Source organism: Schistocerca serialis, chromosome 6 (assembly GCF_023864345.2).
Source record: "Schistocerca serialis cubense isolate TAMUIC-IGC-003099 chromosome 6, iqSchSeri2.2, whole genome shotgun sequence".
NCBI lineage: Eukaryota > Metazoa > Arthropoda > Insecta > Orthoptera > Acrididae > Schistocerca > Schistocerca serialis.
This window is the reverse complement of record NC_064643.1, coordinates 682357198-682385014: the sequence shown is the minus strand read 5'-3', so window position 1 is coordinate 682385014 and position 27817 is coordinate 682357198. Positions and strand designations below refer to the sequence as shown.

The window sequence follows — 27817 nt, the reverse complement described above, 5'->3', positions numbered from 1 at the left end:
TCCCTGTGAAAAATCACACCTTGTACCATATATAGAGACTGGTGAGGGCGTAATGGACACAGGAATTGTGCCAAGATGGGTACAGGCACGAAGGGCCGCAGATTGGGCAGCTGAAGCAGTTTTTATCAGCAACGAACCCGACCGCATCTTGCTCAGGGAGTCCACTTCGCCAAACTTGTCTTCAATGTGTTCCACAAAGAATAAAGGTTTGACACTGGTGAAAGTATCTCCATCAGTCCTGGTGCAAACTAGATAACGGGGGAAAGGTTTTGCCCCTAGACGACGGGCCTGACCCTCTTCCCAGGGGGTAGCCATGGAAGGGAAGGCCGAAGGGGGCAAGAGAAGCAGCACTTGAGGAATCAGTTCCACGCAGAGAGACGGCCGCAGAAGAACGGCCAGAGTTTTGGACCCGTATGCGTTTCATCTGCATAGCGTCCACCCTGATACCACCCACTCCGATCAGGGGCTCTCCTCACGGGCGCCACCCAGCCACAGCAAGGGCCGTCTGGCACAGCGGCCATTGCCGGGAGTTCCGATGCTCCAGGATGACGAGCAACCACTCCAAGGCATGCATGAGGAGGTCACAGCTCAGGTATCAGAAGTGTGATCTCTTTGTGTTCAGGGGGCTCAACCAAAAGGGTACATAGCGACCCCACCACACGGGCTGGCTACCGTGCTGGCTATGCACCCTAGCATCAGACAACGACGTGAAAGAAAAGGTGGAATGTACTAGGAGGGCGCACGTCGGAGACACTAGGTAAGGTGCTCTTCCCCAAATGGCTCACACTACGGAGGAGAAATTTGGTAATGGAGGTCAAACCCCCGGTGGGGGGACCAAGGAATGCCAAAAGGAGGAGATGATTACGCAACAAAGCCGGAGTGTAAAACCAACAGAACCAGGAGGATAGCGGGGGCCAACATAAGCAAGGACACCAACAGAGGGAGAGGAGAGGGCGAGGGGAAAGGAGCATGGAGGGGAAAGGAGGGGAAAGGAAAGGAAATGCAGCCCGGGAGAGAAAGAAGGCTGCAATGGCTCGGGGCCCCATGCTCGCCACGCACGTATCCACAAAAGAGTTGTGGACCCCCTGGGGGGGGGGGGGGGGGGGGGGGGTGAGGGGAAAGGAGGAACTGGAACAAGGTAGCTTCACAAGAGAAATTGTTGTCAATGAGTCTAATTTTACGTTCATTAATGTTATGTACTATGGATATTTGTACAAATGTGTTCTGTGGCAGATTTATTTTTCTGAGACTGCTGTATAAAATGACAAATGATAATTAAATGAAACTTATACCTCTGAACATTTTGATGAAGTGAAGAACTTGGGCAACTAAGTACAAACATGATATTTATTATGACTGAAGCAGTCTTCTGATGAATGCTAGGGCAAAATTTAAACTGAGATAAACTTTTATTTCTTGGCCATTTTATTTGTAAGTTGAACATAAAAATGCAGGATGTCAATGACTATTATTTTTTTTATTTTTCACTAAAACATCTATGTCTGGTACCACTTTCTGAGCACTGGTACTTCAAAGACAATCTTTTGAGTTGAAGTCTGTCAGTGACCTAGTGACACTATAATACATACGAGCTACATAAAAAATTTTCCCAATTATGTTTATCATAAATATGATTTACATGTTTTATTCTGTACAGCTTTAGATACTGTGTGTCAATTAAAATGCAATACATATTTTAACTTTTCTAAATAATTCTGTATTATGATATAATTGCTATGGATCATTGCTAGTAGGGAAAGTTAGGAAAACCAATATTTTTTGCAGGGAGCAAAAACTTGTCTAGAAGTGCTGTCTCTGGACATGAGTGTAACATCAGAGTAGAGTGTGCTAAAGACGTATTTGGATGTGAGACTTTGAAGTGAACGAACACAACTGGTATGCAGCATAAAACCTTGGGCATATGTGAGGCAAAATTATAATTAGTGAGGCACCACAAGCATGACAAGTGTGAGCAGATGTAAAAGACTCCAATAACATCAGGATCCTGCTTCATAATTGGTCACTGCTGATCAAGGCGTGCCTACAATATTACACAACAACGATGACACCTTAACATCTGCAATGAACTGTAAGACTGTTTCATTTTCATTCACATTTGAAACTTTGCGAGACATTTGCCAGTGGCATAATTTGAGTGACTAACTGAATAATAGTTAACATGCAAAGTTTTGCACCTCTGCTTCTCACTCTATGTCTTTTGAATGTCCATAATCTTCTGCAAGAAAGGTATTGTAATGTTACTGTTGTAAACTGAATTTTTTCATTGTGTTCAGAGCTCTGAAGTGCGCAAAGCTTCGTAAGACACCACTGCATTCCAACAACATATAGGCATCCTGCACAGACCTGTTGTAAATTGATCTGGGTGTGTGTGGCCATTGCTTAAAAGTTCTTATCCCAGTCCTCATGCTACTTTTAACTGATTTCTATTTACTATGCTGCAGGCCCAACAGAACGTAAAAAAGATTTAAAAAGAGCTACTCACCGTTTTAAGCACTGTGCCTATGTATATAAGCTCACAACTAACGCTATGCTGAATCTAACAATGGTCATTCCCTTGCAGGGAGCACAATGTTTGCACTTCCCCTGTATTACATAATTAAATTTCACTGCCCCATTTTATCATGAGCACTCACTTCTCAAGGCAGCAAGGGAGTGTTAGTGCCTTTCCTTACTTATCTGCCTCCTGAACTGTTACAACGTTGTGAAGTGATCATCCAATGTTGACATAAGTCATGACAGTGAAGTGGTGTGTTTGTGCCACTCAATTACATGGAATAAGCACAATAAGGTGAGTAGATGCAGACACATGACAGAAAAAGTTATCATGTTTGGGCAAGTTAATAACCACACCAAGAATGAAGACACCAGATTTGTTGGTGTATCAATGCTGAATGTCTAGTATATCTATGCATAATTGTGTATCACTCACAGACATATAACAGTGGTTAAAGAAAGACCCCAACCTACAGGAACCAGAGATGAGTTCCACATGTTGTCAGTGACAATCAGATTTAACCACAACACAAACTGTCAGTGAATGCAGGTCCATATCAACCATTAATGAGCAAACCTTAAATGAACCAAAGGGCACTGGGAGTTGGCTTGAGGCATGAAAGTGACAGTTTTTGTCTGGTGTGTTAAAGCATGTAACTTTCCTCAAGGCTAATGATTTCAACCAGATGAATTTTTCTTCTCCTGACATATAGCCTTGTTAATTACTAAATTATCATACTCTTTACAAGTTTGTTAGCTTTTCTTTCTATGGTGGTCTGTCCAAAGTCATTGCACTCAAAAACATGACATTCTGTGCATCTTAATAATGCGGTGACTGAATACTGCCTTACATCTTCAAGTGACTTTTGTAATTTAATATTAAAGCTGATCAAAGGATATAAATGTTTAAGGTTGCAACTTAAAATTTTTACTGAGTTCATGAGCCATACTCTGACACTGAAAGAGCACTGCTGATGACAGCCAGGAGTTCAGGCTTATGTTACATGGCAGAAAGTTTTAACTTACTGAGATTAATTCATTACCGTCTCTCTCTCTCTCTCTCTCTCTCTCTCTCTCTGTGTGTGTGTGTGTGTGTGTGTGTGTGTGTGTGTGTGTGTGTGTGTGTGTGTGTCCATTCTCTCAATTTTTGACATTATCTGCAGTTCTTTGGAGTCAAAATCCACTGTCATTGCTTCTCATTTCAACAAATGTTTCTAGTTTCAAAGCATATTAACAACATATACTAGTGCCATCTGGATTGACAAAACAGTTCTTGTAAGTGCTTTATATTTTACGGAACAATGTTAAGGTAGTCTGGCTTCAGCTGCCAGAGGTGTGTGTGTGTGTGTGTGTGTGTGTGTGTGTGTGTGTGTGTGTGTGGCTTACACATATTACATTATATATAATGGGTAGCTCCGAGAGATGAAATTGTGAAGGTGACAGAGGAACAAATATGCAAAAAGAGAAGCCCGAGTAGAAATCCTTAGGTAACATATAATATGTTGAATATTTCATTAATGACAGAAGACAATATAAAAAAGCTGCAAATACGGGATGCAAAAGGGAATACAGAAGTGTGAACAATGAAACTGACAAGCAGCAAAATGACTACTAGAGAAGTGCAAGTTGCAGAAGGATGGGTGACTATAGGAACGACAGATGTGGTATGTGAAGGTAGAAAAAGTTTAAGGTTTGCCAATAACATTTTAATTCTCTCAGTGTGTTGGTTAATTAAATGTTCCGTAAAGGATCTAATTTTATTTATTTATTTTTTTTAATCAAAATTATGTGGAATTGACCAATTTACAGGATATGTACACATCATTAGTTGCAGTTGGCTGCTACACGGTGGCCATTTACAAGTTTTTAAATGGCACACAATCTAAAGTTACCATTAATCAACATACTTTTCCAATTTCACCCTACCATTACATTTAGAACTACTTTTTTTAAAGGCAACTTACCAGTTTTTAAATTTAAAAAAATTGCTATAAAATAGAAGCTGTGAAAAAAAGAGTTAAGAGTTAGATAGATAGAACTTGCTTTACTCCCTGTCACACATTTGTTATTGGGGAAAAAATTATATATTTTTTGACACATACTGAACTCCTTTCTGAGCCATTGACAGCTTTAATAATGAGTAGTACGAGTAGTGTTTTCTTCTTGAAAGAGGCAGGTATTGCATCACTTGAACACATTTGAAAAATAAATGCACAAACACAATGATGAATCAGTACCCTCTAAAGTTTAGCTCCAGTTTCACCTCAAACAGTGGGTGGTTGAATGGTCTCTCTAAGATACATCCCATGTATGGCAACATAGTACTCAGCCACAGGATTTAACATCTTAGAACCAAGAAACACATTTGTTTGTCTGCTTGCTAAATATGTTATTAGATGAAACTGCAGACACTGTAACATGGAAATTTTATGTGGCTGGTGTTTTGAATTATGGTGCATGAAATACTGGTAGGTTTCAGGCCTGAACTACTTTGTTTACAATGTTGCCAACCTCAGCAAACAATTGCACGGTAACCGTAACAAATACTTTGTGCACTTCACTTTTTGCCTCTTGCTAGTTATTCTCTTCACTTACATTGAAATTGTTTGAGGAAGACTCTCTTAACAGCACAAGGGATTGGCGACCAATGTGTCAATTTTGTTTTCGCACAAACACAAGACACGAGTGTAAGCTGGCTGACCTTTGAGAGAGGCACAGGGCTTGTTTCCCCTTGCACTGCTTCTCACCAACTAGGCATTCAAAATTTTGATTTGCTTGTGCTATGTGTTGTCTGCAACACAGTGAGCTTACTGATAGTAATGTGAATAAGTTATTTTCAACTATTTCCATTCTAAGCATCTTGTCAATTTCACTTGTATCACCAACTAACATGGGTTGCATGGTCCATGAAAGTTCTCTGCAATACACTAATCAGGGCTCATATGCGACAGACTTGAGAGCAATGTTCTGCAATTTTGTAGTTGTCGAACTGGATGTGGAAAAGACAGATAATGTCAAGAAACACCTTAAATCTGAAGCACACAGTTCACCGATGAGAAAATGCTGCTCCTTCTCAGCAGAAACAATCATTTGCTGAAAGCATAAATCGTGCCTAAAGAAGAAAATGAGCAAAGACTCCACTCGAAGAGCTCCAATTACAGAGAAGAAAGTATATTTTCTCTTTTGTTACTGCTTTATCACCAATACCGATTCTTCCACTTTTTTTCTGGACCTTGCCATTGGTGGGGAGGCTTGCGTGCCTCAGCGATACAGATAGCCGTACCGTAGGTGCAACCACAACGGAGGGGTATCTGTTGAGAGGCCAGACAAATGTGTGGTTCCTGAAGAGGGGCAGCAGCCTTTTCAGTAGTTGCAAGGGCAACAGTCTGGATGATTGACTGATCTGGCCTTGTAACAATAACCAAAACGGCCTTGCTGTGCTGGTACTGCGAACGGCTGAAAGCAAGGGGAAACTACGGCCGTAATTTTTCCCGAGGACATGCAGCTTTACTGTATGATTACATGATGATGGCGTCCTCTTGGGTAAAATATTCCGGAGGTAAAATAGTCCCCCATTCGGATCTCTGGGCGGGGACTACTCAAGAGGATGTCGTTATCAGGAGAAAGAAAACTGGCGTTCTACGGATCGGAGCGTGGAATGTCAGATCCCTTAATCGGGCAGGTAGGTTAGAAAATTTAAAAAGGGAAATGGATAGGTTGAAGTTAGATATAGTGGGAATTAGTGAAGTTCGGTGGCAGGAGGAACAAAACTTCTGGTCAGGTGAATACAGGGTTATAAACACAAAATCAAATAGGGGTAATGCAGGAGTAGGTTTAATAATGAATAGGAAAATAGGAATGCGGGTAAGCTACTACAAACAGCATAGTGAACGCATTATTGTGGCCAAGATAGATACGAAGCCCACGCCTACTACAGTAGTACAAGTTTATATGCCAACTAGCTCTGCAGATGATGAAGAAATTGAAATGTATGATGAAATAAAAGAAATTATTCAGATTGTGAAGGGAGACGAAAATTTAATAGTCATGGGTGACTGGAATTCGAGTGTAGGAAAAGGGAGAGAAGGAAACATAGTAGGTGAATATGGATTGGGGGACAGAAATGAAAGAGGAAGCCGCCTGGTCGAATTTTGCACAGAGCACAACATAATCATAACTAACACTTGGTTTAAGAATCAGAAAAGAAGGTTGTATACATGGAAGAACCCTGGAGATACTAAAAGGTATCAGATAGATTATATAATGGTAAGACAGAGATTTAGGAACCAGGTTTTAAATTGTAAGACATTTCCAGGGGCAGATGTGGACTCTGACCACAATCTATTGGTTATGACCTGTAGATTAAAACTGAAGAAACTGCAAAAAGGTGGGAATTTAAGGAGATGGGACCTGGATAAACTGAAAGAACCAGAGGTTGTACAGAGATTCAGGGAGAGCATAAGGGAGCAACTGACAGGAATGGGGAAAATAAATACAGTTGAAGAACAATGGGTAGCTTTGAGGGATGAAGTAGTGAAGGCTGCAGAGGATCAAGTAGGTAAAAAGACGAGGGCTAGTAGAAATCCTTGGGTAACAGAAGAAATATTGAATTTAATTGATGAAAGGAGAAAATATAAAAATGCAGTAAGTGAAACAGGCAAAAAGGAATACAAACGTCTCAAAAATGAGATCAACAGGAAGTGCAAAATGGCTAAGCAGTGATGGCTAGAGGACAAATGTAAGGATGTAGAGGCCTATCTCACTAGGGGTAAGATAGATACCGCCTACAGGAAAATTAAAGAGACCTTTGGAGATAAGAGAACGACTTGTATGAATATCAAGAGCTCAGATGGAAACCCAGTTCTAAGCAAAGAAGGGAAAGCAGAAAGGGGGAAGGAGTATATAGAGGGTCTATACAAGGGCGATGTTTTGAGGACAATATTATGGAAATGGAAGAGGATGTAGATGAAGATGAAATGGGAGATATGATACTGCGTGAAGAGTTTGACAGAGCACTGAAAGACCTGAGTTGAAACAAGGCCCCCGGAGTAGACAATATTCCATTGGAACTACTGACGGCCGTGGGAGAGCCAGTCCTGACAAAACTCTACCATCTGGCGAGCAAGATGTATGAAACAGGCGAAATACCCTCAGACTTCAAGAAGAATATAATAATTCCAATCCCAAAGAAAGCAGGTGTTGACAGATGTGAAAATTACCGAACTATCAGCTTAATAAGTCACGGCTGCAAAATACTAACACGAATTCTTTACAGACGAATGGAAAAACTAGTAGAAGCCAACCTCGGGGAAGATCAGTTTGGATTCCGTAGAAACACTGGAACACGTGAGGCAATACTGACCTTATGACTTATCTTAGAAGAATGATTAAGGAAAGGCAAACCTACGTTTCTAGCATTTGTAGACTTAGAGAAAGCTTTTGACAATGTTGACTGGAATACTCTCTTTCAAATTCTAAAGGTGGCAGGGGTAAAATACAGGGAGCGAAAGGCTATTTACAATTTGTACAGAAACCAGATGGCAGTTATAAGAGTCGAGGGACATGAAAGGGAAGCAGTGGTTGGGAAGGGAGTAAGACAGGGTTGTAGCCTCTCCCCGATGTTGTTCAATCTGTATATTGAGCAAGCAGTAGAGGAAACAAAATAAAAATTCGGAGTAGGTATTAAAATTCATGGAGAAGAAATAAAAACTTTGAGGTTCGCCGATGACATTGTAATTCTGTCAGAGACAGCAAAGGACTTGGAAGAGCAGTTGAATGGAATGGGTAGCGTCTTGAAAGGAGGATATAAGATTAACATCAACAAAAGCAAAACAAGGATAATGGAATGTAGTCTAATTGAGTCGGGTGATGCTGAGGGAATTAGATTAGGAAATGAGGCACTTAAAGTAGTAAAGGAGTTTTGCTATTTGGGGAGCAAAATAACTGATGATGGTCGAAGTAGAGAGGATATAAAATGTAGGCTGGCAATGGCAAGGAAAGCGTTTCTGAAGAAGAGAAATTTGTTAACATCCAGTATAGATTTAAGTGTCAGGAAGTCATTTCTGAAAGTATTCGTATGGAGTGTAGCCATGTATGGAAGTGAAACATGGACGATAAATAGTTTGGACAAGAAGAGAATAGAAGCTTTCGAAATGTGGTGCTACAGAAGAATGCTGAAGATTAGATGGGTAGATCACATAACTAATGAGGAAGTATTGAATAGGATTAGGGAGAAGAGGAGTTTGTGGCACAACTTGACCAGAAGAAGGGATCGGTTGGTAGGACATGTTCTGAGGCATCAAGGGATCACCAATTTAGTATTGGAGGGCAGCGTGGAGGGTAAAAATCGTAGAGGGAGACCAAGAGATGAATACACTAAGCAGATTCAGAAGGATGTAGGTTGCAGTAGGTACTGGGAGATGAAGAAGCTTGCACAGGATAGAGTAGCATGGAGAGCTGCATCAAACCAGTCTCAGGACTGAAGACCACAACAACAACAACAACAACAACAGTTTTATATTCCAGCATATAGCATGGGAAAGTTTTAAATTTGTATGTCTCTCCATTTTACACACACACACACACACACACACACACACACACACACACACACACACACACACACCTTTTTTTACCAAAAATAGATGCTATTTATGCCAAAAGTGGATGCTAATTTTATCCATGTGCTAGCATTTCCAACTTCGTAACTATAACTACACACGCTTAGCATTTTTGCTATCATTTACTTCCCATAAAATATGCCTGAAGTTTAAGGCTATTGAACTAACAAAAAATTAATAACATGGTGTCTGATAACACAATTTCTTTTTCTATTTCTATGCAGCTAGTAAAATTTCACTCGCACTTTGGATACCAATGTAATTATTTTATTTCTATGAGAAAAAACAGTCCAAAATGAAATAACCACACTGCAGTAGAAAAATTATCTACTTGTCAGATGACGAGGTCAGCACACACGTTTCAAAATTGAATTAGTAAAATAAGTAGCTTCATTCAACTGAATGCAATGATCCTCTGTGACCCATTATTTGATGGAGAAATACATCTATGGTAGAGGCATGTCACAACTCAGATTTGCCACAGCTCTGAAATGTAAACAGGTCTTGATCACATAATTCTTAAGCATTATGGTTTTTAAAAGCTGTGGAATAAATTGTATATGGGAATTAATGATAAAAAATATGTACATAACAACATTACAAAAAGGGAAGTCGCTACTACCATATAGCGGAGATGGTGAGTTGCAGATAGGTCCAACAAAAAAACTCTTACAATTAAAGGTTTCAGCCATGGGGTGGCAGACAGTGAAGTGCTGCAGGTCAGACGGAGAGTGGGGGACAGGTGGTGGTGGTGGTGGTGGTGGTGGTTTTTTTTTTTTTTTGGTGGGGTTTAAGGGCGCTCAACTACTGAGGTCATTAGCGCCCAGTCACAGTTGTTAGAGCACATGGAATCTAGTAAAACTCAAGGGGAGGGGGGGGGACACCAGAAAGGCTTGACAAATATGCAGATAAAATAAGTAAAAAAGTTAGATATCTTCAGACAAGCCAGTCAAAGTTATAAAACGCAGAACACGAGCAGCTGCTCGAGCGTCATCAGCTAAAATATCCGTTAAAGTAGATGGCAGGGACAGGACAACACGAGATTGACTAAAGCGGGGACACGACAATAAAACATGGCGCACTGTTAATGCCTGACCACAAGGGCACTGCGGGGCTGGGTCACCGGAGAGCAGGTAGCGGTGGCTAAACCGGCAATGCCCAATCCACAACCTGGTCAGAAGGACCTCTTCTCGCCGAGATGGTCGGGAGGAGGTTGTCCAAGCAGTTGGGAGCAGTTTTACTGCCCGGAGCTTGTTTCCTTGGAGGGATGACCAAGCATCCCACCACAACGACACAAGCCTCTTACAAACATCCCCACGAACGTCAGATGACGAGACACAATGGGAGGCTGGCCGAGGCAGGAGGACTGCAGCCTTGGCTGCAGCATCTGCAGCCTCATTCCCAGGCACTCCACATGTCCGGGAACCCACAGAAAGCTGACAGGAGAACCATTATCAGCGAAAGAATGGAGGGACTGCTGTATCCGTTGAACCAAGGGATGGACCGGATAGGGAGCTCCAAGGCTCTGAAGAGCACTGAGCGAGTCAGAGCAGAGTACATACAATGAATGGCGGTGGCGGCGGGCATACTGAACGGCCTGATGGAGAGAAAAAGCTCGGCCGTAAAGCTGGAACATTGGTCTAGGAGCCGGTATTTAAAGGTGGTGGCCCCGACGACAAAGGCACAGCCGACACCATCGTCAGTTTTGGAGCCATCGGTGTAAATAAAGGTGTGACCGGCAAGTTGAGCATGAAGTTTGACAAACCGTGAGCAATACACTGCAGCCGGAGTACCCTCCTTCGGGAGTGAGCTGAGGTCGAGATAAATATGAACCGGAGCCTGGAGCCAAGGTGGCGTCGGGCTCTCACCGTCTCTGAAGGTGGTAGGGAGGGCAAAATCCAATTCTCGAAGCAGGCGACGGAAGCGGACTCTGGGGGGAGGGAGGGGGGGGGGGGGGGGCAGCAGGGCAGACCCATACAACCCGTACTGACGGTTGAGAGAATCGGCGAAGAAGGACTGGTAAGAGGGGTGGTCGGGCATAGACAACAGCCGGCAGGCATACCGAGACAGCAGTACGTCGCGCCGGTAGGTCAATGGTAATTCGGCAGCTTCAGCATAAAGACTCTCGACAGGACTAGTGTAGAAGGCTCCTGTCACAAGACGTAACCCCCGATGGTGGATGGAGTTGAGACGGCGTAAGAGGGATGGCCGAGCAGATGAGTAGACGAAGCTCCCATAATCCAGCTTCGATCGGACTATGGACCGATACAAGCGAAGCAGGACAGTGCGATCCGCTCCCCAAGTTGAACCACTAAGAACTCTGAGGACATTAAGGGAACGTGTACAACTGGCCGCCAAATAAGAGACATGCGGAGACCAACAAAGTTTCCTGTCCAACGTAAGCCCTAGAAACTTAGTTGTTTCCACGACTGGGAGAACAACGGGACCGAGATGTAAGGATGGCGGAAGGAACGCTTTATATCGCCAAAAGTTGATACAAACCGTCTTCTCTTCAGAGAACCGGAAGCCATTTGCCACGCTCCATGACTATAGGCTGTCTAGACAATGCTGAAGGCTGCGCTCCAGGAGGCATGTTCTCTGGGCACTGTAGTAGATCGCGAAGTCATCGACAAAGAGAGAGCCTGAGACATTAGGTGGAATGCAATCCATAATTGGATTGATCGCGATGGCAAAAAGGGCTACACTCAAGACGGAGCCCTGAGGCACTCCGTTCTCCCGGAGGAAGACGTTGGACAATACGGAACCCACACATACCCTAAACTTTCGATCTGTTAAAAAGGAATCAATAAAAAGGGGCAGGCGACCGCGTAGGCCCCACCTGTGCATAGTGCGGAGGATACCTCCTCTCCAACAGGTATCATAAGCCTTCTCCAAATCGAAGAACACGGCTACCGTTTGGCGCCTTCGCAAAAAGTTGTTCATGATGAATGTCGACAAGGTCACAAGGTGGTCAACAGCGGAGCGGCGGCGACGAAAGCTTAACCACTGTGTTGCATTCTATGTATGCTTAACAACCAACAAGCTGTCTATCCATATGAATGGACACCGACAAACTGTGGCCAAGAAACAAGTGGACCACCCTCTTGTTAAACATGCTGACAAACATGATATTCTTGAAACTTCCTGGCAGATTAAAAGTGTGTGCCCGACCGAGACTCGAACTCGGGACCTTTGCCTTTCGCGGGCAAGTGCTCTACCATCTGAGCTACCAAAGCACGATTCACGCCCGGTCCTCACAGCTTTACGTCTGCCAGTATCTCGTCTCCTACCTTCCAAACTTTACAGAAGCTCTCCTGTTCCAAACTTTACAGAAGCTCTCCTGCGCAGGAGAGCTTCTGTAAAGTTTGGAAGGTAGGAGACGAGATACTGGCAGACGTAAAGCTGTGAGGACCGGGCGTGAATCGTGCTTTGGTAGCTCAGATGGTAGAGCACTTGCCCGCGAAAGGCAAAGGTCCCGAGTTCGAGTCTCGGTCGGGCACACACTTTTAATCTGCCAGGAAGTTTCATATCAGCGCACACTCCGCTGCAGAGTGAAAATCTCATTATGATATCCTTCATTTCAATGACTGCTTCACAGCTTGTGCCATATGGATCCTTCCCACCAACACCACCTTTCCTGAATTGGGCATGTGGGAACTTTCCCTGCATTACATCCTATTTGCCTGTAACCCTCCTGGCCTAACCTACATTAGTCACTGTCCTCGCCTATCCAGCCCCTGCCCTGTTCCCATTCCAGCACAACCCAGCCACCACTCCACCATCACTCCCAGTCTTTTTTTTCTCTCTTTTTCTGCTACTTTCTCTTCTCCCCCACCACCACCTCTCCCCTGCTCTCCATCTGACCTGCAGCACTTCACAAGCTTTAATTGTGGGAGTATTTTTGTTGTGCATATCTGTGACTCAACACGTCTACTATGTGGTGAGTAGCAACTTTCCTTTTCATAATATTGATACATTCCATCCTGGATTTTCCACTGTTACATAATAATATTAGTATGCGCCTTAGTTATCCATACACTGAAATTTCAGTTGATGTCTTACTTACATTTAAATCAAACTTTAGTAAAGAGCTCACGAGGCTAAGCATACAGACTGAACAGAACACAAATCTCAACTCATGTAGGCATTTTTAACAGTGCCGTTGCCTATATGGGAACCAGCAGCAAATTGACTGTGATGTTTAAGCTATCTAAGCAGTAAACGAAGATTAGTAAGTGCTTCTAGCATTAAACATAGATGTGAAGTCAAAGAGTAACTTTACGAACAACTATATATTGCAATGACCTGTATGTCAGATAGTCATGAACAACATGACAAAGATACATTCATGCTACTTTTATGGAGGAGAAAGTCGTGTTGACAGCATGAAATGGATGGTTGTTAGGCAGCATTGAACATTACAGGGAGTGCTGTTAGTCAATAATCAAAACATAAGACGTAAGATATATTTGCATCCATTAACTGGTGTGGTACAATATTAACATAAAACCAACATAGATCAGAAATAAAATGTAAGCTGTGAGAGAACAAATTTACAACTAACACTGGATTAAATGTTATGTAAGTATCACAAAGTATAGTTTTATTACAAAAGTCAAACATATAATGGATGGCATATACTGGATGAACCATTTGGGTAAGCACAGATGAGTGGCAACAAACTGGAATAAAACAGAAGACAACATTAAAATTTTCTTTTCAGTTTAATAGTAAAAAGGATGAAGGTGTAATATCAGAAAGTATAACAACCTATCTTGTTTTGTGGAGTGAGGACAATTGAAACGGGTCTTAGCATATTGTAGATAAAGATGTAGAGTTAGGATCATTAGCTGACAAAAACTGATGACCAGGCAACAGTAACGCTGAAATAGTGATCATACTAGTTCAGAATTAATGGATTCCACTTGGACATGTAATAATATGAAATATAATGCAAAAGTATATAACAGTTTGGAAATGCAGAACTACACCTAACAAAAATAAGCCCTTTAAATGATAGTGAAGCCCAAACATTCAACTTTCCTAAGATTAACCACAATGTAATGTACATGTAATGTAACTATATTCAAGATGAGAAGTTAAATTTACTGTGCCCATACCCATTACAGCTTACTATATGTTAGTATCTTCTGCCCTGTTAGATGGACCACCTTTTTCATGGATCATTCTAATGTGGCTGTCTTGCCAGGCTTCCTCCACAGCACAGATGAGATGCACCCAAAGAGACGGAGCCACTGTTCTCATAGGCTGCCACCACAATGTACCTGCCCTGCTGTGTAGATCCTTTAGTTACAGATTCTGCATAGTGCATTGGTACTTTGCATTTTGCCAACATTAGTGCTTTATGCTGTTCATTTGACTGACTTCACAATTTTATTGCAACATATGCATGCTTCCTCACTGTGGGTTCCACATCATGGGGACAGTAACTTTAGCTACTTTTTTTTAATACAGTTGCATTACGCACTCAAGCAGCTGTCAACTGGATCTATGTTGACTGATGTTTGCGAATTGTTAGCCAAGACTGCTAAAGACAGTGTTATTCAGCATAAATGCATGTAGGGGGATTCACTTTCCAATGATTATGTAACTTTACATCAGTATGTATTCTTTTTCATCATTTGTAAATGAATCAGTATCCAAGACAGCGCCAAATGAAAAGTGTAACGACACGTCTGTCTCTACAAAAAAGGAAAAAACCAGCGGTTCTACATGAAAGCAATGCAGAAAATGTGTGATAAAAGGAATCTTATGCGTAAAGTGCAATTTTTGGCTTGATGAGAAGTTCGCAAAAGTGAACCTGAAATTCGTTAGCGACGAAGTTCCGTGGACATGCACTGACTGTTTGCAGTGGGAAACATCAGAACTTGTAAGTACCATAAAGGCAAAAGAAGAAATAATTAAATGGCTACAGAGTGATATCGGAATTCTCAAAAAAGAGATTCAGTCTCTGAAAGAAGAAAACGCAAAGCTAAAAAGCAAATCGGCAAGCTGAATATGTGGAAACCCATAACAGAACAAAACAAACAATGTGAGGACTCTTGTGTGCAAACTCCGTTACTGAGCAAAAAACAAAACCGTGAAAACTTCATGTGCATATTCTGGCAAAAACAGTGTCAGGAGCGAAACATGTGATAATTCCGTAAACTCTCGCGTGCAAACTCCGTTACCGAGAAGCAAACAAACCTGCGTAAACTGGCATGTGCAAATCCCAGTGAGAACAGTGGTGGAAAACGAATCGTGCGGTAAATCTATAAGCAAATATAACTGGAAAACTGTGACGTATAAGAAAAAAGATAAATATGAAAGCAATCCAGCAAAATAGATCGATAAAAGTGATTTCTTTGTTATTGGTGATTCCGTGTTAAAAAATGTAGTGGTTCCGAACTGTAAAGTCGATGTTCGCCCTGGAATCCGACCACAGCAGATTGTGAAACATTTGAACAACATTAGGAACACGGAAAAATCCAACCAAAACAACAATGATTCCAACACAAATTTTAAAGGCATGATAATTCACGTAGAGACCAACTCTATTAGAAACAGCAGACAAGAAGAAATCATAAATGATATTCATAATGTAATTCGGTCAGCCAAAGGTTTGTTTACAAGCTCCAGAACTGTTATCAACGGAATTCTACAAAGAAGACTGGTGAGTAACGTGTATATAAACAAAATAAACACTGGCATCATGGAACAGTGTGATGAACTTGGCGTTGTATTTGTGGACCCAAATAAATTTCTCAACGACAAATGTCTTGGTAGGGATGGCCTGCACATAAACAGACTAGGTGCAATGACTTTCAGCAAAATGCTCCTGGACTTATGTAAAATTATAAAAAATAAGGGAAACTAATATAGTCTGCAGGGGGGTGACTATCCAAGAATACCATATGCAAACAAAAAATGCAAGTGTAATCGTAATAAGGAAGCAGTTGAACCAACACAGAACGACATTAAAATGAAAAAAAAGTGAGAATGCAAATAGTGTTGGCAAAAATTACTTAATAGTTGTTCACCAAAATATATGTTCCCTAGCAAATAAGACCCAACAGTTAGAAGTGGAGCTGGAGTCTACAGAGTGCTCAGTTGTTTGTCTCACTGAGCATTGGTGCAATGAAGCTGAAATTAATCAATTAGTCTTGCAGTCTAATAATTTAGCATGTGCATACTGTAGGACTTCTATGAAGTGTGGAGGGTGTTGTATTTATAAGACCAGAAGCGATTTAAGTGTAATCAGTGAAGAGCAACATTTTGAACTGGCAGCAGTTGAAATCAGGGACCAATACAGGTGTAGGAATTTATCTTATGTATATACAGATCTCCTAGTGGAGACTTCAACATCTTTTTCTCCAAACTTAATCATGTTCTTGACAAGATATCCACTCCAAAGAACCACATTCTCATATGTGGAGACCTAAATGTAGATAAACTGAATCCTGATGCTACATGGGACTCATTACTAAGTCTTGCTCAAAGTTTCAATGTGGTTCCAATGGTTAACAGTGCAACAACAACAACAAAATACTCAAAGACAGCTGTTGATAAGATATTAACAGATTTAGGCAAAGAAAACAGTGAGGTGATGGAAGCAAAGCTAGGATTATCTGATCACTCAGGTCAAATCGATAATATAAAAGTGGCTCCAGAAGAAACAAAGAAAAATGCATATTTACAGACGAATTTTTTCTAAACCAAATAAATGAGTTTGCCAAACAGATAGCAGGACAAACACAGGACTCAGTATACTCAGAGGTAGATGCAAATGAAAAATTCAAAAATTTCATGACATTGTTTAAATTAAATTTTGAAGAAACATTTCCTAAAGTGTTATGTCCACTATCAACAGCAGGAAAAAACAAGTTGGTCACAAAAGGCATCAAAAAATCGTCTGAAACACTAAAGTACCTGAACTCCAATAAACACAGCCAAACTAATCCTGCTTTCTCACTCTTTTATAAAAGATATAGGAAAACATATAGGAAAATACTGCTTGCAGCAAAGAGAGCTCATGACTCCAAACTGGTGCTATCTGCTGAAAACAAAAATAAGGCAGTATGGAAGATTGTAAAGCAGGAAACTGGTACCAGGAAAATGAATCTGTCAAACTTGAAAATCAAAGAGGAAGGGACTCTAATAAAAGACCCAATATATTTGGCAAACTATATAAATTGTTATTTTAGTAGCATAGGAATAAAATTACAGGAAAATTTTCTAACAGCCCCTCAGGTCAAAAAGCCAAATAATGGCGTATCACACTCAATGGTATTATTCCCTACAACACAAGAAGTAGTCTACAAAGCAGTCAGCAAACTGAGAAACAAAAACTCAGCTGGTCTGGATGAAGTCCCCATTTTTATAATTAAGGACTGTATCAAGAGCCTACTTCCACCTTTAGTTGATATTATAAATCAATCTTTCAAGCAGGGCTACTTTCCAGACTATTTAAAATATGCTTAATTACTACCTCTCTTCAAAAAAGGATATGCAAGAAAAATTGAAAATTATAGGCTAATTTCTCTACTCTCAGGCTTTGCAAAAATATTAGAAACTATTATGAAAGATAGGCTTATGAATTATTTAAATAAATACAACTGACTGCTGTTGACCAGTTTGGATTTTGATCAGGGAAAAGCACAGAATCAGCAACAGCACACCTCACAAACCACTTTCTTGAAGCATTAGATAAAGGGAACTACAAAACAGGTATATTTCTTGATCTAGCTAAAGCGTCTGATACAGTAGACTACAACATATTGTTAAATAAGTTAGATGAACTGGGAATAAGGGGACTTGTGAAAAAGTGGTTCGTCATATCTAAAAAATAGAAGACAGATAACTGAAATCTCACATATTTCAAGTTGCTCAAACTATATTGTAAAGTATACTTCTGAACCAAATTATGTAAATATAGGTGTCCCACAGGGTAGTGTCCTTGGCCCAATACTATTCCTCATTTACATAAATGACTTCCCACAGAGCATCAAGCATGGACAAACAATATTGTTTGCAGACAACTCAAATGTTTTAATCAGTGACAAATCACCAGATGCACTGAAAGAAAAAGCCAAACAAACACTGAACAGTGTACGTGCAAAAAACCACACTATAACAACTTTAAGTTAAACGATGAAACTATAAATGTGTAGACTACACAACATTTCTTGGTATGGACGTTGACAGTCAGTTAAAGTGGGAGGAACATATTAAAATACTTAGTAACAGAATCGCTACAGCATGCTATGCTCTTAGAATTCTGACTGCAGTGTGTGATACTGCATGTGTCAGATCTGTATATTTTTCTTATATCCACTCTGTTATTACCTATGGAATAATATTTTGGGGAGTCAAGTGTAAAAATATTGAAATAGTTTTCAAATTACAGAAAAGAGCAATTCGTATAATAACCAAGAGTGGCAGTAGGACTCACTGCCTTTAACATTTCCAAAAGCTGGAAATCCTAACTGTCGCCTGTCACTACATTTTTCAAAGTATTATGAAACCAATACAATCTGCACCTAGAGAGGAAAAATAAAGTTAAAACTCAGCAGAGCTTGTTGTACAATGCCGTTAAATTATATAATAAATTACCCCAAAATATAAAAGATATTGACACAATTGGACAGTTCAAAACAAAACTAAAAAATTTTTTATCAAATAAAAGTTGTTATGCAGTAACGGACTATCTGAATTAAAACACGTAGTGTCATCAAAGTAGCCTGCATTGTAATACAAGAGGACATAATTATAATATGAAATCCAGAATTGTACAGTACTATAAGAAAATGTCAGATCCCTTAATCGGGCAGGTAGGTTAGAAAATTTAAAAATGGAAATGGATAGGTTGAAGTTAGATATAGTGGGAATTAGTGAAGTTCGGTGGCAGGAGGAACAAGAATTTTGGTCAGGTGAATACAGGATTATAAATGCAAAATCAAATAGAGGTAATGCAGGAGTAGGTGTAATAATGAATAAAAAAATTGGTGTGCGTGTAAGCTGCTATAAACAGCATAGTGAACGCATTATTGTGGCCAAGATAGACACAGAGCCCATGCCTACTACAGTAGTACAAGTTTATATGCCAACTAGCTCTGCAGATGAGGAAGAAATTGATGAAATGTATGATGAGATAAAAGAAATTATTCAGGTAGTGAAGGGAGACGAAAATTTAGCATTCATGGCTGACTGGAATTCCAGAGTAGGAAAAGGGAGAGAAAGAAACATAGTAGGTGAATATGGCTTGGGGCTAAGAAATGAAAGAGGAAGCCGTCTGGTAGAATTTTGCACAGAGCATAACTTAATCATAGCTACCACTTGGTTCAAGAATCATGAAAGAAGGTTGTATACATGGAAGAACCCTGGAGATACTAGAAGATATCAGATAGATCATATAATGGTAAGACAGAGATTTAGGAACCAGGTTTTAAATTGTAAGACTTTCCAGGGGCAGATGTGGACTCTGACTACAATCAATTTGTTATGAACTGTAGATTAAAACTGAAGAAATTGCAAAAAGGTGGGAATTTAAGGAGATGGGACCTGTATAAACTGAAAGAACCAGAGGTTGTGCAGGGTTTCAGGGAGAGCATAAGGAAACAATTGACAGGAATGGGGGAAACAAATACAGTAGAAGAAGAATGGGTAGCTTTGAGGGATGAAATAGTGAAGGCAGCAGAGGATCAAGTAGGTAAAAAAACGAGGGCTAGTAGAAATTCTAGGGTAACAGAAAAAATATTGAATTTAATTGATGAAAGGAGAAAATATAAAAACGCAGTAAATGAAGCAGGCAAAAAGTAATACAAATGTCTCAAAAATGAGATCAACAGGAATTGCCAAATGGCTAAGCAGGTATGGCTAGAGGATAAATGTAAGGATGTAGATGCTTATCTCACTAGGGTAAGATAGATACTGCCTACAGAAAAATTAGAGACCTTTGGAGAAAGAGAACCATTTGCATGAATATCAAGAGCTTTGATGGAAACCCAGTTCTAAGCAAAGAAGGGAAAGCAGAAAGGTGGAAGGAGTATATACAGGGTCTATACAAGGGCGATGTACTTGAAGACAATATTATGGAAATGGAAGAGGATGTAGATGAAGATGAAATGGGAGATATGATACTGTGCGAAGAGTTTGACAGAGCACTGAAAGACCTGAGTCTAAACAAGGCCCCCTGAAGTAGACAACATTCCATTAGAACTACTGACAGCCTTGGGAGAGCCAGTCCCAACTAAACTCTACCATCTGGTCAGCAAGATGTATGAGACAGGCGAAATACCCTCAGACTTCAAGAAGAATATAATAATTCCAATCCCAAAGAAAGCAGGTGTTGACAGATGTGAAAATTACCGAACAATCAGTTTAATAAGTCACAGCTGCAAAATACTAACGCGAATTCTGTACAGATGAATGGAAAAACTGACAGAAGCCGACCTCGGGGGAGATCAGTTTAGATTCCGTGGAAATGTTGGAACACGTGAGGCAATACTGACCCTACAAATTATTTTAGAAGAAAGATTAAGGAAAGGCAAACCTACGTTCCTAGCATTTGTAGACTTGGAGAAAGCTTTTGACAATGTTGATTGGTATACTCTCTTTCAAATTCTGAAGGTGGCAGGGGTAAAATACAGGGAGCAAAAGGCTCTTTACAATTTGTACAGAAATCAGATGGCAAGATGGCAGTTGTAAGAGTTGAGGGGTATGAAAATGAAGCGTGGTTGGGAAGGGAGTGAGACAAGGTTGTAGCCTATCCCCAATGTTATTCAACCTGTATATTGAGCAAACAGTAAAGGAAACAAAAGAAAAGTTCAGAGTAGGTATTAAAATCCATGGAGAAGAAATAAAAACTTTGACATTCGCCAATGACATTGTAATTCTGTCAGAGACAGCAAAGCACTTGGAAGAGCAGTTGAACAGTGTCTTGAAAGGTGGGTATGAGATGAACATCAACAAAAACAAAACGAGGGTAATGGAATGTAGTCGAATTAAATCGGGTGACGTTGAGGGAATTAGATTAGGAAATGAGACACAAAGTAGTAAAGGAGTTTTGCTATTTGGGGAGCAAAAGAACTGATGATGGTCGAAGTAGAGAGGATATAAAATGTAGACTGGCAATGGCAAGGAAAGCATTTCTGAAGAAGAAAAATATGTTAACATTGAGTATAGATTTAAATGTCAGTAAGTTGTTTTTGAAAGTATTTGTATGGAATGTAGCCATGTATGGAAGTGAAACATGGACAATAAATAGTTTGGACAAGAAGAGAATAGAAGCTTTCGAAATGTGGTGCTACAGAAGAATGCTGAAGATTAGATGGGTAGGTCACATAACTAATGAGGAGGTATTGAATAGAATCGGGGAGAAGAGGAGATTGTGGCATTACTTGACTAGAAGAAGGGATTGATTGGTAGGACATGTTCTGAGACATCGAGGGATCACCAGCTTAGTATTGGAGGGCAGTGTGGAGGGTAAAAATCGAAGAGGGAGACCAAGAGATGAATACACTAAGCAGTCAGAAGGATGTAGGTTGCAGTAAGTACTGGGAGATGATGAAGCTTGCACAGGATAGAGTAACATGGAGAGCTGCATCAAACCAGTCTCAGGACTGAAGACCACAACAACAACAATAAGAAAATTACATAAGGATATAAAACTAATGTAAGATACCTTAAAAATGTGTGTAAATATTAATTTTATGTGTATAAATTGTAGGTATATTGTATTGTATATGATTTTGCTGACGAAATCCACACAATGTAAATTGTTACGTGGATTAATAAAGAAATCAATCAATTACATTGTGGTTAACCTTATGAAAGCTGAACATTTGCGTTTCATTATTTCAAAGGGCTTCTTTTTGTTAGATATAGTTCTGCATTTCCAAACTGTTGTATAGTTTTGCATTACGTTTCATATAATTACATGTCCGAATGGAATCCATTAATTCTGAACTAGTATGACCACTACTTCAGCATTACTGTTGCCTGGTCATCAGTTTTTGTCAGCTAATTATCCTATCTCTACATCCTTAACCACAATATGCTAAGATTTTTTGTTGTCCTCACTCAACAAGCTATGCAGTTATACTTTCTGATATTACTCCTTCATGCTTTTTAATACCAAACAGATAAGAAAATTGTAACATTAGCTTCTATTTTATTTCAGTTTGTTGCCACTCATCTGTGCTTACCTAAATGGTTCTATTGCATATCATCCATTATGTGTTTGTAATAAAACTACCCTTGGTGATACTTACGTAACATTTTTATCCAGTGATGGTTGTAAACTTGTTCTTTCACAACTTATATTTCATTTCTTTTCTACGTTAGTTTTATGTTAATATTGTATCACACCAGTTAATGGTTGCAAATATGTCTTGTGTTTTGATTATTGACCAACAACAATCTCTTAACATTCAATGCTACCTATGACACACATTTCATGCAGTCAACACAAGTTTCTCCGCCATAAAAATAGCATAACTGTATCTGACAAATTGTTCATGATGATCTGATATGTTGTTCATCACAATGTATAGTTGTTCATCACAATGTATAGTTGTTCATCACAATGTATAGTTGTTCATCACAATGTATAGTTGTTCATCACAATGTATAGTTGTTCATCACAATGTATAGTTGTTCATCACAATGTATAGTTGTTCATCACAATGTATAGTTGTTCATCACAATGTATAGTTGTTCATCACAATGTATAGTTGTTCATCACAATGTATAGTTGTTTGTAAAGTTACTCTTCGACTTCATTTCTATGTTTCACGCTAGTGGCACCTATTGGCCTTCGTTTACTTCTTTGCTGGTTCCCATATAGGCAATAGCACTATCAAATACACATATATGAGTGGAAATTTGTATTATGTTCAGTCTATGTGCTTCCTCCCAAGAGCTCTTTACTGAAATTTGATTTAAATGTAAATACAACATTAATTAAATTTCTGTATATGGATTACGAAGATGCATACTTATGTTATTATGTACAAATTTTTTATTCTTAATTTCCTTGTACACTTTATTCCACAGCTTCAGCCTGATGATGAATTTTTGGAATGATGAAATTTTAAAATGTGTAATGCTTAATAAAGAACTGTATGATCAAAACCTTCCTACATTTCAAAGTTGATACTCTTTGACAACATTTATTTACATTCTCATGTTACACTAGCTTATTTTGTCACTAAAATTATAGGCACAATGAATAAAAACACACAGTTTTGCATTTTTTAATTAATGAACGAAGTTCATTTGTTTTTAATGACTTACCATCAAGCAATTTACCATGATACACAGCCATTCCTGCAATTCGGCCAATAAATCTAAAATAATTCAAATGTTCTTCATTGCATAAACCTGAAAATGGATTGATCTGGAGAGTATAGTTGTCCCTGAAAATAAATAAAACATGAATAATATAGACATACACAGCCATAATAAAATCCTATGTACTATGAGGATAGATGGTATTAATAACAAGCAAATTCTGTGAAATTTGCCATGACAATAAATGTTTCTGACATTTAATACACACAAAAGAAGGCACGTTACTATAACTAAATAGTCAACATGTCAGCCTCTCTCTTGAGGCGGCTATAAATTTGTTGATAAGAGGTAACAAGAACAGTAAGATGAGAAGTGAAAGACATAACAGGAGTGAGTGACATGAGTCGCAGGGAGACAATATGGTAAGATGTGGGAGGAGGAGGAGGAGGAGGAGGATCATGAAACTTTAACATAGGAACAGCAGTAAGACTGGATTGAAAATTAAAATGTCAGGCAATCCTAGGTAAAATATAAGTAACAGAAAAAGTAAAGCCATTGTCGAGATGTGAGGTAGAGACGAGAACATATATTTAAATTAAATGAATAGAAACAATCGTCGTCATTTCATTAAAGATTTTTTTTACAAAACAGGTAGCACCCAATGGGATTTGAACCCATATACTTCAGCATACCACCTACATAACTTAACCGCTACACTACAGAGTCATTTCAAAAATTAGTATTATTTTCTGAGCTCTAATGGTCCACAAAATTTTTTTATCTCTGATTACTCATAAATGAGAGCCCACCATGGTGAATGTCTGCATAGTGTGATACCTGGGGTCCTAACATACAATACTATCTAGATTATTTCCAGAAGTTGACCCCACTCCTGGAGACCTCCACTTGTAAGATACAATGTATTTCTTGTTGGCCTTACAGTGTCAACTATGATTTCTGTAAATGGAACAATATGCTACTATCTGTGTATCAGAAGTCACTTAGGAAAACTACACTGAGGAGCCAAAACATTATGACTACCTGCTTAATAGTATATTGGTCAGTCTTTTGGAACAAAATACATCACTGATTCTGCATATCAGGGATCCAACAGTTTGCTGGACAGTTTGTGGAGGTATGTAGCATTAGATGTCTATGCATATGTCATGTAATTTATGCAAATAATGGATCGCTGATTTGTGTATGCGGTGACAGTACCCGACATAGGGCCAGATGGGTTTCACAGGATTTATATCACGTGAAACTGGACACTGATGCATCAACATGAGTTCACTATAATGCTCTTCAAACCATTGTAGCATGGTTCTTGCTCCAAGAAATGGACAATTTTACTACTGAAGGATGACATCGCCATCAGGGAAGACACCAAGCATCAAACGAAGCAGGTGGTTCACAGTTGTCAGCGTGTTTTCCGATACTACCACACGTCCCATGCAAAGAAAAATGTCTCCCATAGCACAATACCGCCCACACTAGCTTGGGCCCATGGTGTGCTGCATACTTCAAGCCACCGTTCACCTCAATGATAGTGTTTGTGGAGATGACCACTGACCTAGTGCAGTAGAAATGCCACTCACCTGAAGAGCCGATACATTTCCATTGTTCTAAGGTCATTGCAATCTTAACTGATGATGATGATGATGATGATGATAGATGATGATGATGATGATGATCGGTTAACACGTGCAAACATACGGGTGGTCTGCTGCATAGCTCTCTGTTCAAGAATTTATTATGTACAGTGTGTTCCGAAACACTTGGGCATGCACAGCACTGTGCTCTTTCAGCAGTGATACCACAGATCATGATCTATCCTACTTTACAGATCCTATAAGCCTCCTAACCTCACATCCTGTGAAGAGTCGTGGGCATCCAGTCATTCAGCACACAGTGGTAGCTTCACTGACCTCCTACCTCTTTCCTTAGACACACAAAACAGTAGCTTCACTGTTTCCGAGATACTCATTCCAATAGACTCTGCATAATAATAAGCTGCCCTTTGTCATAGTCACTTATCTCAACGTATTTCCCCATTTGCAGCACATATCTTTGCTGAGGTGATCTGCTCCACTTACATATTTTTGTTACTACGTCATGTGCCCACAATGCCACCAGACTGCATCCAACATCACGGTAAGCAGTGTTCATAATGTTTTGGCTTATCAGCATATCATATGTACACATGGTAAAAACTATTGGAAACAAGGATACAATCAAAAAGCTAGATACAAAGGAACCCAGCACGAGAGCCCCATTTGATGGTGTTTACACTGAAATAGCCCATTATGGCCACCTTGTGTTTCTATTTTACTACCTTTCTTGTGAATTTTGGCATTAAAAATTTATGGAAAAATATCTGAATGTTATATTACTGCACTCATATTTTGAAGAGCTTTTCAATGCTATTATGTAATGTAGACTGGTCAATTTACAAAATCATACTTGCTTTATTGTCTCAGCTGACAAAAAGCTTAAAGGATTAAGCAAACAATAAAATTGTGCCCTCTGTGCACTATTGTTCAATCAAAAACTCTGTTTGATATCTTAAATATGTTGGAACAGTGGATAAGCACATAAGAAAATCTACATTTACAGCCACGTCTACATTTACAGCCACACCTACATCAATATTCTGCAAATCACTTTTATTTGCCTGGCAGACAGTTCATCGAATTTCCTTTACAGTAATTCTCTATTATTCCACTCTCAAACAGCGTACAGAACACCTATATCTTCCCGTGTGAGCTCTGATTTCCCTTATTTTATGATGATCATTTTTCCCTATGTATGTTGGTTTCAAAAAAATATTTTCGCATTCAGAGGAGAAATTTGGTGATTGAAATTATGTAAGAAGGTTCCACTACAACAGTAAATGCCTTTTTTTTTTTAAAAAAAATGATGTCCACCCCAAATCCTGTATCACGTTTGTGAATCTCTCCCCCTATTTCTCAATAATATGACATGTGCTGCTCTTCTCTGAACTTTCTAGATGTACTCCATTAATCCTACCTGGAAAGGATCCCACACTGTGCAGCAGCACTCCAAAACAGGAAGGAGAAGCATAGTGTAGCCACACTCTTTAGTAGCTCTGTTCCATCTAATAAATGTTCTGACAATAAATCACAGTCTTTGATTCACCTTCCTCATAATATTTTCAAGCTGTTCTTTCCAATTTAAATTGTTCATAACTGTAATTCCTAGGTACTTGAATTCACAGCCTTTAGACTTTGTTACATTCCATCCTGGATTTTCCACAACTGAGACGAAATTCCGAAAGGATGCAATTTTATTACAAGTCGCTTGTGAGAAACAGTGTCAAAAGCCTTCTGTTAATCTAGAAATATGGAATCAATTTAAATCCCTTGTCAGTAGCACTCAACGCTTTGTGTGAGTATAACAACTAGTTGGGTTTCACAAAAACGATGTTTTCTAATTCCATGTTGACTGTGTCAATAGCCAGTTCTCTTTGGGATAATTCAAAAGTTCAAATACAATGTATATTTCAAAATCCTACTGCATATAGACATTAATGACATGTGCCTGTAATTTAGTGGATTACTCCTATTGCCTTTCTCGAATACTGGTGTGACCCATGCAGCTTACCAGTCATAGGGTGCAGATCTTTCGTTGAGGAAGCGGTTGTGTACGATTGTTAATTACGGAGCTATTGCATCAGCATACTCTGAAAGGAACGTAATTGGTATACAGTCTGGACCAGAAAACTTGCTTTTATTAGGTGACTTAAGTTGCTTCACTGCTCTGAGGGTATCTACTTCTAAGTTACTCATACTGGCAGCTGTTCTCGAATCTAATTCTGGAACATTTACTTCATCTTCTTTGATGAAGTAATTTTGGAAGGGTATGTTTAGCAACTCTGCTTTAGCAGTACTGTCATAGATAATATTTCTATTGGTATCGTGCAGTGAAGACATTGATTGTCTAGCCACTTGCATACTTTACATACAACCAGAATCTCTCTGGATTCTCTGCCAGGTTTTAAGACAAAGTTTTGGTTCTGAAACTACTGTAAGCATCTCACATTGAAGTCTGTGCTAAATTTTGAGCTTCTGTAAAAGATTGCCAATCTTGGTGATTTTGCATTCATTTAAATTTGGCATGCTTTCTTGTTGTTTCTGCAACAGTATTCCGACGCGTTTTGTATACCATGTGGAATCAGTTCTGTTGTTTATTAATTTATTTGATTTAAATATTTCAATAGCTGTTGATACCATTTCTTTGCATTCAAGCCACATCTGGTCTACACTTAAATTGTTAATTTGGAGGGAGTAAAGTTTGTGTCTCAGGACAGCATCAAGTGAATTTTTATCTGCTTTACTGAATAGGTATATTTTTTGTTTATTTTGGAGGAT

General features: G+C 39.5%; 1 protein-coding gene across 6 annotated transcripts in view; it reads right to left on the bottom strand.

Annotated features, from left to right (window-relative positions):
- The window catches only part of LOC126485091 (E3 ubiquitin-protein ligase Nedd-4), a 187818-nt gene that overhangs the window by 27173 nt on the left and 132828 nt on the right, over positions 1 to 27817 (bottom strand). For all 6 annotated transcript variants that reach the window (XM_050108697.1, XM_050108700.1, XM_050108698.1 and 3 more), the window contains exon 14: positions 23430 to 23551. In XM_050108697.1, coding sequence (XP_049964654.1) covers positions 23430 to 23551 — 122 coding nt within the window. The remainder of the gene's footprint in view (positions 1 to 23429; positions 23552 to 27817) is intronic.